The following is a 15,051-nucleotide window of genomic DNA, read 5'->3' on the forward strand; positions in this document are numbered from 1 at the left end:
AAGATTGAACCCAGCAGAGTTTTTAAGCATCTACACCATCGCTGTTCAAGCTGCCGAGGAAGAGATGAGAAGGGGTTCACCAACTCCTTCCCTTTGGCTCTCGAGCCAAATGTGAGGTGTTGGCTGATACACCTGCCAGAGAACTCCATCTTGACCTGGGCTGACCTGTGCCACAAGTTTTTTGGCGCCTTCACGGGCGGCCATCAAGAACCTAGGCAGCCCAGTGACTTGCAGCTCCTCCCATTGCGGAAGTACATGCAGAGGTTCAGCCAAGTGCACACGAACATCCCAGACATCCACCCGGCAGCTGTGATAGCTGCATTCCAGTCCAACATGCTGTAACAACCCGAACCTGATAAGATTCGATGTCTTTGTGCTAGTCCCTGGATCGATTCGCTAGCACACATAGTACATAGGAATATCAAAGTAACAAGTGCATCATTTACTATAACCTATGATCCATAATTCATAAAGTATTACAAACTCATAGTACATAACTAGCTTTACTTAATAATAACAGCGGAAATGTAGCATAAGCAAACAATGAATCCCATCAAGGCCCACTGGCGAAATGCTGAGTGAAGACTCACAACCCTTCTCACTGATCATCTGAAAATCTTGTAACATGATAAGTTGCAACCACAAGGGTCAATACATTGAATGTATTGGCAATTCACACATAATGATATAGCACATCCACAAGTAAAGTATGACAAACAAAACACACGAGATAGTTTTGAGAAGAATGTCTTCAGCTACCTCCCTCCACTAACTGAACTTACAACCGCCTCTAACTTACTCGCCCAAGATAACCCCAAAGATTCTAAGTAAACATGACAAGAACTTCAGAATTGTCTCAAGTGCGCTCTATCAGTGGCACATTCTCTAGGAATAATAGAGCACTCCGCCAAGGACGCATTCACCTGATTTAAGTTTCAAACATTATACCTTGCCTCAAGTGCGCTCTGTCAATGGCGCATTCTCTAGGGACAATAGAGCGCTCTGCCAGTGACGCATTCACTTGGTTAATAATCCCGAGCCTACGGCTATAGGCCCTCTTTGGTTCATAAGTCCTAGGACTTTTTTAGTCCCAACTTATAAGTCTCAAGTCCCTAAAAAGTCCCTACCTGTTTGGTTCCTGGGACTTATAAGTCCCTATAAGACCATATTACAACTATAAGTCCCTATAAGACTCTCCTTGAGAGTCTTATTGCATAAGTCCCAAATGCCCACTTTAAGTCCCTATAAGTCCCTCCTATTTGGTTTAGATGGGACTTATAAGGACTTGTTCAAGTCCCTAAACCAATAAGTCCCTGGAAACAAACACCCTCATAAACACTCACCACTTTCATGATCACTTGACACATGCCCACGTCTACCATAGCAAGTTGATCACACCATCACATAACACAATTAATACCAAACATGACAACACGAGATACACATATCAGGCCAAACGTTTACCATAGCATAAAACCACACATGCATAGCAGAATATAGGATGAGCAAAATCAAAAGTGCAAACTTTCCTTGAACGGTGTTGAAGTACTCTAACGATTAATTCCGATCTGCTTCGCACTCCGAACAATCTATACGATTAACAAAGGCACCGATAAATAAATCATACCCACATAAAACCACAATAAAGTCAACAGCAAGGAATTCAAATAAAAACATAATTAACAGACCATAATAGTAGGTATATCTTATCTACATGCTAGTAGGATCACAGTGCAAAAAGAATCAACTAATTTGGATCAACGATTTGAAAGATATGGCCTCCGGAAGGTTAAATTCAAATTTGAGCAAATTCAAATTTAAACAGCTCAAAAAATGTGAAATTTTGATTCCACTGTATTCTCCTGGTCACTACGAGTACTGAGGAAAAAGAATCGATGAATTTAGAGTTATGGATCTCAAGATATACCTAAACGAAAATTTGATATGAAATCTACGAAACAAATTGTGCCATGACAGTGTTCCTGGAAGAACTACCACAGTTGTTGTGACGTTGTCACATGGCGCAACTGTAATAGGCTGGAGTGGTTTGCTGTTGTGGCTAAACGGCGAATGGCCGCAACTTAACGGAAAATGTTTTGGTAAATAAATAAATAAACATGGGCGATCTAATAACATCAGTTGGATGGAGATCGGACGGACGACAGGGACTCACCGGAGAAACTGGGGCTGGCCTCCGGACTTGAGGAAGACGACGACCATAGGGCGGCTTGGATTTGAAGCTGGCGGCAGTTACAGGGACCTCCGAGACTCTAGGAAGGCAGGACAAGGTGTCGTAGGCGTCGGTGAACTCAAACACGTCCGCAGGGGTGAATGGGGCTTGCTCCCCCAACGGTGGCAACCGGCTGGAGCGGCGGCAGCGGAGTTGAGCTCCGAACGAGCTCGATGGACTCAGTGTAGTGTTTCCCTGCAAGAAATAATAGATGAGGGAGGAGAAGGAGACCAAGGGAAATATACTAGGGGCGAGAGGAGAAGCTGGGAACCTCCAGAGGCGATGCAATCAACCGATGGATGCTTCAGACGGCGGCGAACTCCGACGATATCTGAACGAGGCGAAACAACACGGGAGAGAGGGGGCAGGAGGAGAAGCTGGGAACCTCCAAAAGCGATGCAATCGACCGACAGAAGCTTCAAAGGGCGGTGAACTCCCTTGAGATCTGAACGAGGCGAAACGGCACGGGAGAGAGGGATTCTACCAAGGACGCATTCACCAGATTTAAGTTCCAAAAACTATACCTCGCCTCAAGTGTGCTCTGTCAATGATGCATTCTCTAGGGACAATAGAGCGCTCTGCCAATGACGCATTCACCTATTTAATAATCCCAAGCCTACATCTATAAACACTCACCACTATCATGGATCACTCGACACATGCCCACGTCTACCATAGCAAGTTGATCACACCATCACATAACACAATCAATACCAAACATGACAACATGAGATACACATATCAGGCCAAACGTTTACCATAGCTTAAAATCACACATGCATAGCATAATATACAATGAGCAAAATCAAAAGTGCAAACTTGCCTTGAACGATGTTGAGGTACCCTAACGATTAATTCTGATCTGCTTCGCACTCTGGACAATCTATATGACTAGATGGAAGCTGCGGCTTGCCGCAACCTGCACCCCTGCCGATGCGGTCGTATCCAACCTGGTAATAAATGTATCAAATCAAAGGTGTAAGAACAACATCGATCCAACGACATCTTCATCAGAACTAAAACAACTCAGTGTGCCCTGTAAACAACTCAAAGCAGTCGAACCTTATGTCCGACCAAACATTGTATTCGTAATTGCAATGAAGGTGGTACAAAAAAGATATAGATAGAGTGGCGCCAAATAGATACAAAAGCAAAATTTGAGCCACTGATCTAGCATTAGGATTTCTCAAAGACACATGAGGAAGACTATCTACGGCAATGATCCAGCGCCTGCTATTTCTCATGGAAGCATTAGTCCGGTACCAAGAATCGAATGATTCAGTAGAAAACATCAAATTTAGTACAAAGAGCATATGTCCACTACAATGCTGATGAATATTTCACTCACACAAAAGGTAACATACATATATGCTTTTTTACAAAGGGATATTGTAACCCATACTAAAATAGCTATGTGCATGATTTGGGAAATCAGCAAGAGAAGGCAAGTATCAGCAACGATATGAACCGAGAACATCGAGTATCCATCCGTAAACATATGCAAAAGGATTAACCAGTAAACACCAACAAAATGGTATCTCTTTCAGGAGAAGCAAGGCAAATGTGATACAAGAAAGCCACATCACAAGATAATAGTCCTGCATCATAAAAGCATTACAATTAGATAATTAGGATGGAATATCTCAAAACTTTGCTGAGCAAATGGAAATAGTAAGCTCTTTGCGGCGCTCGAGAGATTAGAGAGGGGGAGGTATAGGGCTGGCGGCCGCAGCCCTAAGCGTCTCGTCGATTGGGCAAAGAGCAATGAATCGAAGGAAGGCACATTGCGCAGGGGTAAGCGAAATGTCAAAAGTGCCCTCAGCGGCCACCCAAATTTACGGCGTGGTGGCATGCCCCATGTGCCTATTTGCTGTTGGAGCACAAACAAAGGCCGAAGGAAACGAAACCAATAGTCCAAGTCATAAAAAACTATTTCTAAACTATATTCAGATTTAACGATCAAACTCAGAATTGTCGAGTACAAAAGAGTTGATTTGCTAGGCATCCCAATATTCAGACGAAAGTAAAATAAGAAACTGTCAGCTTAAAATTGGTAGGCAAGTAACAACAATGCCTTAATCCTGCCAGATGAATAGGAAAATCAATAAGCAGCTACCATATCCAATCTGGAGCTAGAACCCAAATACTTGAACCTTCATAAAGTTTGTATTAGCACTATTATTACTGGGCCGTCAAATGTTCTGAGGAATAAATGCAGTAGTACAAACACCACAGTGAATATAGTTCAAGAAAAACATCACAGGGAATAGTTTGAAGCTACAATAATCAGACATCAGTAAAAAATAATGTTGTATATGCCCATAAAAAGCGTCCTAGTGCAAAATCCTACCAATGAGAGTTCCCCAAAACAAATAAACTTTCAGTCCATGGACCATACAAAGTTTTCCAATGTGGAAATACTGCATCTAGATTTCGACAGTAGAATATGCATGAGAGTAGTAAAGATAGTGATCAAGGTATCACCTGGCTTTCGCTTCCCGATTTAACCTCCATTTGTTGTCACAATATCCGGGCAGCTTCTGTTCCATGTCCATGAATGGTAACACCTTCAGCTTCCTGTAATCAGAAAAGTCATCACATAAATAAAAAAAGAATAAATGGATCAGACCAACAGATCATAGATAGGTTTTCATTATTAATGCACAATCTGGAATGGTGCTACTGTGACAGGAAGAAAGGGGTAGTTATAAGAAAATAGCATCTATGCTGGTAACATGACATGATATTTTTAATTGAACCAAACCTCCAAGATCATGTCAGCGATTAAAACCGGCATTAACCAAACCATCCATACACAATGACTAAGAAGCTAAAAGGACAACCCGCCATGCATCACAAAAAGTATACCCTGTTCTCTTAGCAAAAGCCATTTCTATTCGATGCACTTTCCTTAACAAATTCTATGGAACCTACGACGCCGCAAGTTATATAAGAAATTCCAACCAAAGGGCTCCATTCTTCATCAGCTGTTCTAACCGATCAATGCTCAATAGACATGGAAACCTCCACTCCCAGTACATACAAAAAAGGTTATCCAATCCGATAATACAGCTATAGTACAGAATCATTATCTATGAACTGGCCCAAGGAATATTTAGATAGAAATCAACTGCATAAAATTTCTCGCGGGTACAGTGCCATACACCAAATCAATTCTCATGGGTGCCTGACTCAACTTATTGTCCAAGCGCATAAACAATGTATTAACCATTGCAAAGGAAAACTAGAGTGATTGCTCAAATAATGGATCAGTCCAATACAATAAGGTTGCATCAGAAGCATGGCATTGCCTTGATACATAAGTGTCCAGTGTAGAGCAATTTGTCCAAACAATGACAAAAGGTAAGGCCATCAAATATACCAGAAGCATGAAACATTAGATCTAAAAGTTCATGACAAATGGGGGAATACGTAGTATGTTCCAAAAGTAAGCCAAGCTGATGGATCAACACTAAGTAGATACAATAGTTGGCTTATTACATAACCAAAGCGAGCCAGATCAACGGTGTGAGATAAGTCCAAGCGAACGCTCACAATGAACCTATATAGTTCTGCTAATGCATCATTGTTTAGCAGATGAAATCACAGGAAACATTTGCATGGATAGTATGATGACAACCTTGTAACCAACCTTGTCAAAACAGGTAGACAACGAGCGACACTTTGCCCCTTTTAGCCTTGAATGCAAAGACATTCTCCAAATTATCCAACCCCTGTCTTCACAAAGTCTGACCAATTAGTTGTTATCCCTTGATAAGTGGGACCTTCTCCTTGGTGCACCCACATGCAAGTTTAGTCCACATGGTCCTCATGTTCAGAGTCTGCAAGGAAGCAAGATTAATTCTCTCCGAGATGGACATATTTATTAGCATAGTTATTTAAGGAAATCCTAGGAATAGCAGATAGACATGGCTATTTTAATAAACAAAAATGAACAATGGATTTATGAATAAAGTAGAGCAGTAAATACTGAACAATGAATTTATTTGAAAAAACAAAGTGAAGATGCTATCATGCTAATAAAGAACACTAACATCACAGTAAATATAAACTGCCTTGGAACCGCCAATGGTTGGGCAATGCTGAATAAAATGCCCTGGAACCCGGCATCTGTAGCAGGTATAGCTAGGTGGAGGCATCTGGTTTTCCTGTGGGCAATGTTGAATGAAATGGCCTGGAACTCCGCAGCTGCGGCACACATAGCCGGGTGGAGGTGCCTCCCTTTCTGATGATCCATGGCCTTCAATTTGAAAGATTTGTCAAACAGAGCACATGTTAAACAGTATTCTGAACACATTCACAGAACAACACAAGCATATTATGCAGCGGTATAGTTCACATATTCACAAAAAACCGTGAATCTATCAAAATTTGTATGAAAATCTGCTAGAGTTCAAAGGTTGTCTAATGGGCTGGAAACAATTGTCTAGTTACTGTCAAAAAAGATCCAATTGAAACATGGTCTACCGTGCCAAAAAGAAAAGAAATCTGGTGTCCGCAAAGCTTGAACACCTACACACTCTTTTTCATCATAACAATGGCTTTGATTTTTAAGAGAATCTTTTCATATTATCTGCTAGCATAATCATAACTCAAAAGAACATGACACTGAAGACAGGGAATTCCTGCATTACCATTATGGCGTCCTGATGTAAACCTTCCAGGAGCTTGTCCTCTCCTAAATGACTGCTCTCCCCTGCATGCACCATTAAATATGATTATCAGAAAAGGTACCAAAAAATCTAGCTGCTGACTTATGCAAGAAGGAAATGTTGTATTCTAACCATTTAAGTTCAGCTGCATCAATCACAACTGCAATTGCAGCATCTTCATCTTTCACTTCTGCGGAGGAACAAGATTTTGAGACTGATTCAGTAACCACTGATCTGTTTGAAGCTAATGAACCATCTTCTATGACTTTCCGCCTGCAATTAGTGGTACAATATTAGCATATGCAAAAAAACATCTCCTTAAATTTCACATGTAATCTCAGTTCCATCCCTGAAATTTCCTACTATGAATCAGAGCATGAGAGTGGGGGTGGACAACCAGAGCATGAGAGAGGGGGTGTGATACCTTCCGTGGAGCAACGGCGACCCGGGAAGAAGCAGACCCGGAGGAGCGTTGGTCTTCCCTCCTGTACGCGGTGCACCTGCGCGCATGAATCAGGGACAACCAGAGCATGAGAGAGGGGGTGTGATACCTTCCGTGGAGCAACGGCGACCCGGGAAGAAGCAGACCCGGAGGAGCGTTGGTCTTCCCTCCTGTACGCGGTGCACCTGCGCGCATGAATCAGGGAGAGAGTGAGAGAGGGGAGAGGCCAAATCCAATCGAACAGAACAGAGCAGAGCAGTGCGGAGGTGGGGAGGAGAAGAGGGACCTGCTGTGAGAAGGAGCTCCAGGCCTTCCATGGTGTGTTGTGGGAGCTCCATGTCCATGGAGAAGAAGCACACGGTCACTCCATGGGTGCCGGCGCCGTGGCTGTGGATGTGGATCCGGCGCCATCGCGGGAGCAGATGAAGGGCGGCGCCCCCCGAGAGAGAGAGGGGGGACTCCTAGCTAGTCTCCCTCCTCGCCTGCTCGGTCGCGCCATGGCTGAACTGGGCGCAGCTCATCGGCGATGGCCAGAGCAAGGCCGGATCTGGGCGCGCCGCCTGACCAGCTGAGTCGCGGTGGATCTCCCTCCATCTCGTCTTGTCTTCTCTTCTGATGACGGGGGAGGAGGAGAGGAGGGGAGGGGAGGGGAGGAGAGGATGAGGGCGGCCATGGCCGGCGGCGAGGTGGGTGCGAGAGAGATGGGAGGGGAGACGTCGTGGGGAGTGGGATGGGACGGGCTCCTTGGTTGGATGGGTTGGGTTGGGTGGCGGCTCCTCTCCTCTCATTCTCATGAGCTCGGCACTGTGCTGCGCAGGGCCGCGGTCATCGGCGAAGGCCACGGCGAGCGGGACGGGCGGGGAAAGGGGGCGATGGGGAGGATGGCTGGCGGCGACGACGACTGCGAGAGAGAGACATGCGGGAAAGAAGCGAGGAGAGGTCAAACCCTACGCGTCTCTTCGATTGGGGAGAGGGCGGCGAATCGGGAGAGGGCACGTTCCACCGGCCTAGGTGAAATCCCAAAATTGCCCTCGGCGGGGTGCTGTATTAACCGGCGGTGGCAGCAGATATTTACCGCGAAGTGAAACTGTTCATTGCTACAGGGGCTCGGTTATGATCCGGCGGCCCAGATCATCCGAGGGCTCGATCGGACGCCCGAAAACGCATCAAGTAAATGAATCGGACGGCCAGAATCGCGTGAGCTCTGAGAGCGTCTAGGATTGACTGGATCTCTTATTTCTCGATTAACGGAGGCACTGATAAATAAATCATACTTACATAACACCACAATAAAGTCAACAGCAAGGAATTCAAATAAAAACATGATTAACAAAATGTAACAGTAGGTATATCATATCTACATGCTAGTATGATCACAGTGCAAAAAGAATCAACTAATTTGGATGAACGATTTGAAAGATATAGCGTCCAAAAGGTTAAATTCAAATTTGAGCAAATTCAAATTTAAACAGCTCAAAAATGTGAAATTTTGATTCTACAGTATTCTCCTGGTCGTTACAAGTACTCAGGATAAAGAATCGATACATTTAGAGTTACGGATCTCAAGATATACCTAAACGAAAATTTGATATGAAATCTGCGAAACAAATTGTGCCATGACAGTGTTCCTGGAAGAACTACCGCGACTGCTGGGACGTTGCCACATGGTGCAACTGTAATAGGCTGGAGTGGTTTGCTGTTGTGGCTAAACAGCGAACGACCGCAACTTAAAGGAAAATGTTTCGGTAAATAAATAAAAAACATGGGCGATCTAATTACAGCGGTTGGATGGAGATCGGACGGACGACAGGGACTCACCGGTGAAACAGGGGCTGGCCTCCGGACTTGAGGAAGACGACGGCCATAGGGCGGCTTGGATTTGAAGTTGGCGGCAGTTACAGGGACCTCCGGGACTTTGGGAAGGCACGACAAGGTGCCGCGGGCGTCAGTGAACTCGAACACGTCCGCAGGGGTGAATGGGGCTTGCTCCCACAGCGGTGGCGACCGGCTGGAGCGGCGGCGGTGGAGTTGAGCTCCGGACGAGCTCGATGGACTCGGTGTAGTGCTTCCTTGCGAGAAATAATAGATGAGGGAGGCAGAGGAGACCAAGGGAAACATACTAGGGGAAAGAGGAGAAGCTGGGAACCTCCAGGGGCGATGCAATCGACCGGCGGAAGCTTCAGACGGCGGTGAACTCCGGCGAGATATGAACGAGGCGAAACGGCACGGGAGAGAGGGATTTTGCCAAAAATCGGCAGAGAAGAGCAAGGGGATTATTTATAGATTAGTTCTCGTGCGAGAGGGGCAAGATCCAAGCCGAGTCGGCGAGGATTTGGATCGGAAACTGGTCTCCAGGAAGAACACGGGAAAGGAGAGAGATGGCATGTGGGTCTGGGTGGTCAGCGGCAGAGAAAAAAAAAGGAGCAGCGAGGTGGGCTGCTTGCTGGGCTTCGGCCTGCTAGCTGCTGCTGCACTGCTCCAGCGCAGTGGGCGATGAATAGAAATGGTCTGCTGGGAGCCCTGATGAACAGTAAATTCTAGGAAAAATATAATATTGTGTAGGAGGTGTAATTGAAGAAAACAAAATACCATATGACTTCCTAAAAATACCAGAACACACAATAAAACATTACTACTACTATACAAAACAGAGAACATTTTTACAACACAAATTCACTTTTGAAAAAAAAACGTGTATGCAATACAAGCATATAAAGAGCATTATAACAACTATAAAATAATTTTGAATTTCTAAAAATCCCAAAATAGTTTCTGTAAACTCCAGATAATATCATTAACATTTTCTAAATTTAATTTATAGGGGATAAGTCATATTATCTCCACTCCAAATATTTGCCTTAACTTGCAATAACGATTTGAACAATCAGAAAATTTCAAATATGCATAGAGAATCATGATGAAAAAGAATGATCCTATTAACATACCAAATTTGAAAATTTGGGATGTTACACGTGCGCAACCGCATGATACATTCCAAAATGAACGAGATGTTTCCCAAGACTGTGAACGAGACATATACTCTGGTGGATAAGTGTGCCCGCATAGAGGAGGGGAGGCAGCTCCCCGGTGAGGAGGATGGCGTCGACATTGACTCAGAGGACGAGGACGATGTCACCAACTAGAAGAAGAAGAACAAGAAGCACAAAAAGAAGCGCAAGGATAAAGCCATGATGACTGTTCATGGATCGAGTGCACCTAGTACCGGCTAGAAGGCCAAGACCGAGGCCCTCGGCAAGGAAGCTGCAGCGTGCACTGATTGCCGGGAAGGCGCGGCTGCCGAGAAAGCTGGGAAGGGTGATGGGTCGTACTCCAAGATCCATCGGACCAAAGGCCACGATCTTCAGGAGTGTCATCAGGTTGAGCAACTCGTCAAGAAGCAAAGGGCTAAGTACGAGAAGTGTGATAAGGAGAAAGACCAAGGTGGCGCTAGCGGGAAGGGCTGAGGTGGCAGAACAGGTCATCCCCGCAAGGCTTCTCAGTATCAAGGGAAACCCGTCAAAGGCTGTCAGAAGAAGGATTGTGATGACGAGAGTGATGAGGGAGATGAAGAGGAAACCAGCGAGCAGGAGTTCCAGAAAGCCACTAATGCCCTATGCATTGACGGGGGGTGCATCTTTGCACTCCTCTCACCGCCAACTTAAACAGTGGGCGCGTGAAGTCAATGCCATGGAGCCAGTGGTGGATTTTCGGAAGCCGCTCAAGTGGTCCCACACACCCATCATCTTTGATGGAGAGGACCACCCTGACCACACCACCGCGGTAGGGTGCTAGCCGTTGTTGGTCTCACCAATAATCCGCAACCTCAAGGTCACAAAGATGTTGGTTGATGGCAGGGCAGGGTTGATTCTGATTTCTCCAAAGGTCACCAACAAATTCCAGATAGCAGTGAAGAACCCAAGGTTACTGGTAGGTTCCAAGGGATCAACCCCGACAGGAGTCATCCTAAGGGGAAGATCATACTGACGGTGATGTTAGGGGGGGGGAATTAAACTACCGAACCAAGAAGATTGTGTTTGATGTGGTTGACCTCCCCCCGCCGTACAGTGGAATCCTTGGTCGCCCAGCCCTGGCCAAATTCATGGCGGCATCCCACTATGCCTGCAACACTCTGAAGATGCCGGGGCCAATGGGCATCATTTCCATTCCATCAGACAAGAAAGACACAATCATATGCATGGACAAGATGTACCGAGAAGCAGTCATTGCAGAGGCCGTGGAAGCTCCTGCTCCCGCCAAGGAAAACAAGAAAAAGAAGAAAGCTAATAAGGATGCCAGCGAGGATTCCGTGAAGCGCCCCTCTTCGGAGTATGCTGCACCAATTGAGGACTTGCCGGAGAGTTCCAATAGCAAGAGATCCAAGGTTGTTGCACCTGCTATGAAGAAGGTCGCAGCAGGGCCGGCTGGCGCTGACGGTACGTTTACTATCAGCTCCACCCTCGACGACTGTCGGCGTTCTGGGAACGGGGGTCCCCAGACTTGCCTGCCTGCGGTGTGGCTCAACCAGTGGCCCAGTACGGCCCGTCTTCATCAACCAACACTCAAGACCCTCGCGAGGGGCCAAGCCACACGGGGCGGACGACACAAGGCCTTCTCAGGAGTGGCCTCATCAGGCAGGCTCGCGAGGAGGCGGAGAGATCAAGGCAAGGGGTACCTCGCGAGGTGCCCATGACGGAAGCCATGACGATCAAGGTCAGGCGGGCGCCAGCCCGCGCAGTGTCCTTGTTTCCTCTTTGGTGCAAAGGAGGCAAGCGCAGGCACGGAGTACCAATGTCACGCCCAATATGCGATACTATCCTAAAGAGACTCGAAGGTCCCACCAAGGATAGAACCGCATATTGAAACGCTTTTGCAAGGTGGATATCATTACATCAACATTACATAATAGATGGGGATACATACATAAGGCATACAATGCCACACGAATTCAACATTACAATACATAAGAGCATCATCCGTCTACGGATGAATCACAAACAGAACCTCAAATGACATCCACCCTGCTAGCCCAGGCTGCCGACCTGGAACCTATACCCTGATCGAAGAAGCAGAAGAAGAACTCAATGCAAGCAAGCATCGCTCTCGCGTCATGATCATCGCATAACCTGTACCTGCAACTGTTGTTGTAGTAATCTGTGAGCCACGAGGACTCAGCAATCCCATTACCATGGGTATCAAGACTAGCAAAGCTTAAAGGGAAAGGAAGGGGTAAAGTGGTGAGGCTGCAGCAGCGACTAAGCATGATATGGTGGCTAACATACGCAAATAAGAGCGAGAAGAGAGCAAGTAGAACGGTCGTCAACTAGTAATGATCAAGAAGTGATCCTGAACTCCTACTTACGTCAAACATAACCCAGAAACCGTGTTCACTTCCCGGACTCCGCCGAGAAGAGACCATCACGGCTACACACGCGGTTGATGCATTTTAATTCGGATCTGGTGTCAAGTTATCTACAACCGGACATTAACAAATTCCCATCTGCCTATAACCGCAGGCACGACTTTCGAAAGATTATACCCTGCAGGGGTGTCCCAACTTAGCCCATGACAAGCTCTCGCGATCAACGAAGGAATAGACCTTCTCCCAGGAAGACCCGATCAGACTTGGAATCCCGGTTTACAAGACATTTCGACAATGGTAAAACAAGACCAGCAAAGCCGCCCGAATGTGCCGACAAATCCTGATAGGAGCTGCACGTATCGCGTTCTCAGGGCACAACGGATTGTCCAAACTTCCGGTAGGCCAGCCCAGAGTTGCCCCTGGTGGCCACCGGCGGCTGACAGGTTGGACCAACACTCACGACGAGCACTGGCCCGGGGGGGTACATAAAGATGACCCTCGGGCTCCGGAAACCCAAGGGAAAAAAGGGCTAGGTGAGGCAAATGGTAAAACCAATGTTGGGCCTTGCTGGAGGAGTTTTATTCAAAGCGAACTGTCAAGGGGGTCCCATAAATCACCCGACCGCGTAAGGAACGCAAAATCCGGGAACATAACACCAATATGACGGAAACTAGGGCGGCAAGAGTGGAACAAAACACCAGGCAAAAGGCCAAGTCTTCCACCCTTTACCAAGTATATAGATGCATTAATAATATAAGAGATATTGTGATATCCCAACCAAAATCCTGTCCACCATGGAGAAATCTCCAACTTCACCTGCAACTAGCAACGCTATAAGAGGGCTGAGCAAAGCGGTAACATAGTCAATCCATGGTTTGCATAGGTAAGGTGTCAAAGGTTAGAGGTTCATGGCAACAAGGGATGGCTCGATAAACAGATGATAGGTAGCGCAGCAAAGCGATAGAACGAAGCAACTAGCATAGCAATGATAGTAGTGAGATCCAGGGTAGCGGTCATCTTGCATGAGATCCCGCAAGGAAGAAGAACGAGTCCATGAAGAAGACGAACGGGAGCAGTCGAACGAATCCTCACGAACGCAACATTACCAGAACTAAGAAGCAACACCGGAAAGAAACAAACAACATGGTAAATGCACAAGCATGAACATGGCATGATGCACAAACAAGTATGATGCATGTCCGGTTAATGAGTCATGGCATGGCAAAGTGCAACAAACAATACTACAAGTTAAGTGGAGCTCAATATGCAACGAGTTGCATATTGACGAAACACCACATCAATTATTTAGTTCGCTCTCGGTTATGTACCCAGCAATATTAAATGTTATTAAACATGGCAAGGGGTGAAGCATATGAAAACTACCTATCTAGGCAAGTTTAAATGAGGCCGGAACAACAAAACAACAATTCCGAAAATCCCCATATGCAAATTATGGATTTGGTACTGTTATGCCCTAAAAACAATTTTAATGTTGTTAAACAGGAAAATAAAGTGCACCATGTTAAACTAGGCATTTTTCCACCCCATTTACATATAAAGTTTATTAAATTCGGAGCTACGGTTATTTAGTTATGAAATAAAGCATTTTAACATGGCATTATGCAAAATAAACACAAACAACATGTTAAACATTTTTAACATAGATGAAAGTGGCATATTATTAATCTACACAATTTTCTGAGCATTTTACATATATAAATTATTTTAATCCGATGCACAGTTTGAGAGATATTAAATGCATGAAGTGCAAGGACTTTTCTGTAAATCTATAATTCCCTGGATAATTAGCAAATTCGCAGCACAGAAAAAAACAAGTCAAGGGCTGAATCTGGAGCACTGCTGGGCTGAACACAGAGAAGGGGCTGGGGGTGCTGCTCACCATGGGCCTCAGCCCAGAACTGCGGAGAGGAGGTGCGGGCAGGCCGCGGAGGAGGCTGGGCCTTCCTGGCGCTGGCTGGGCCGGGCGCTGGGGAGGCCCACGCGGGCGACGGGCGGGGCGTTCATCCTTGCGCTCATGCGCGGAGGCAGGGGAGGTCGACGGCGCGAAGAAAATCCGGCGAGGGTGGCGCGCCGGCGACGGAGGAGGTCGGGATCAGGGCGGCGCGGGGCGGATCCGGCGGATGCCGGCCGGGTTCGGGGGACGGCGGCGGCAGGACGATCTCCATGGCGGCGGCGGCTACCTGCGGGAGGGAGAGAGGGATCTGAGAGAGAGAGAAGAAGAGGAAGGAGGCGGGGTCGCGAGCAGGGGGGTGGCGACACCTGGGGTCGACGACGGAGAGGGCGGCTCCGGCGACGGCTGGAGGAGGCCGGCAGCGCACGAGGCGCT

At 46.5% G+C, this 15,051-nt stretch overlaps 1 protein-coding gene across 11 annotated transcripts; it reads right to left on the reverse strand.

Moving 5' to 3' along the window:
• Nucleotides 1-441: 441 nt before the first annotated feature.
• On the reverse strand, nt 442-8,543 carry LOC123172061 (uncharacterized RING finger protein P8B7.15c). Of its 11 annotated transcripts, none has more exons than XR_006485459.1 (9): nt 7,632-8,529; nt 7,328-7,530; nt 7,036-7,176; nt 6,886-6,947; nt 6,286-6,491; nt 5,883-6,072; nt 4,715-4,807; nt 2,502-3,180; nt 442-2,425 (listed from the first exon to the last, which is right to left on the reverse strand). XR_006485459.1 is itself a non-coding variant. In XM_044589104.1 (6 exons), exons 1-6 carry the CDS (start codon nt 7,687-7,689, stop codon nt 5,995-5,997), a joined length of 600 nt encoding a protein of 199 aa, XP_044445039.1. In that variant the 5' UTR covers nt 7,690-8,543; the 3' UTR covers nt 5,509-5,994. The 11 variants fall into 11 exon arrangements, 2 of the variants coding, with proteins under 2 accessions (XP_044445039.1, XP_044445038.1); XR_006485452.1 differs by having other exon boundaries at nt 442-1,589; nt 2,174-3,180; nt 7,455-7,530; nt 7,632-8,331; XR_006485454.1 differs by having other exon boundaries at nt 442-3,180; nt 5,871-6,072; nt 7,455-7,530; nt 7,632-8,337.
• Nucleotides 8,544-15,051: the final 6,508 nt, after the last annotated feature.

This window comes from Triticum aestivum, unplaced genomic scaffold (assembly GCF_018294505.1).
Source record: "Triticum aestivum cultivar Chinese Spring unplaced genomic scaffold, IWGSC CS RefSeq v2.1 scaffold4B_scf_1987, whole genome shotgun sequence".
Classification (NCBI taxonomy): Eukaryota; Viridiplantae; Streptophyta; class Magnoliopsida; order Poales; family Poaceae; genus Triticum; species Triticum aestivum.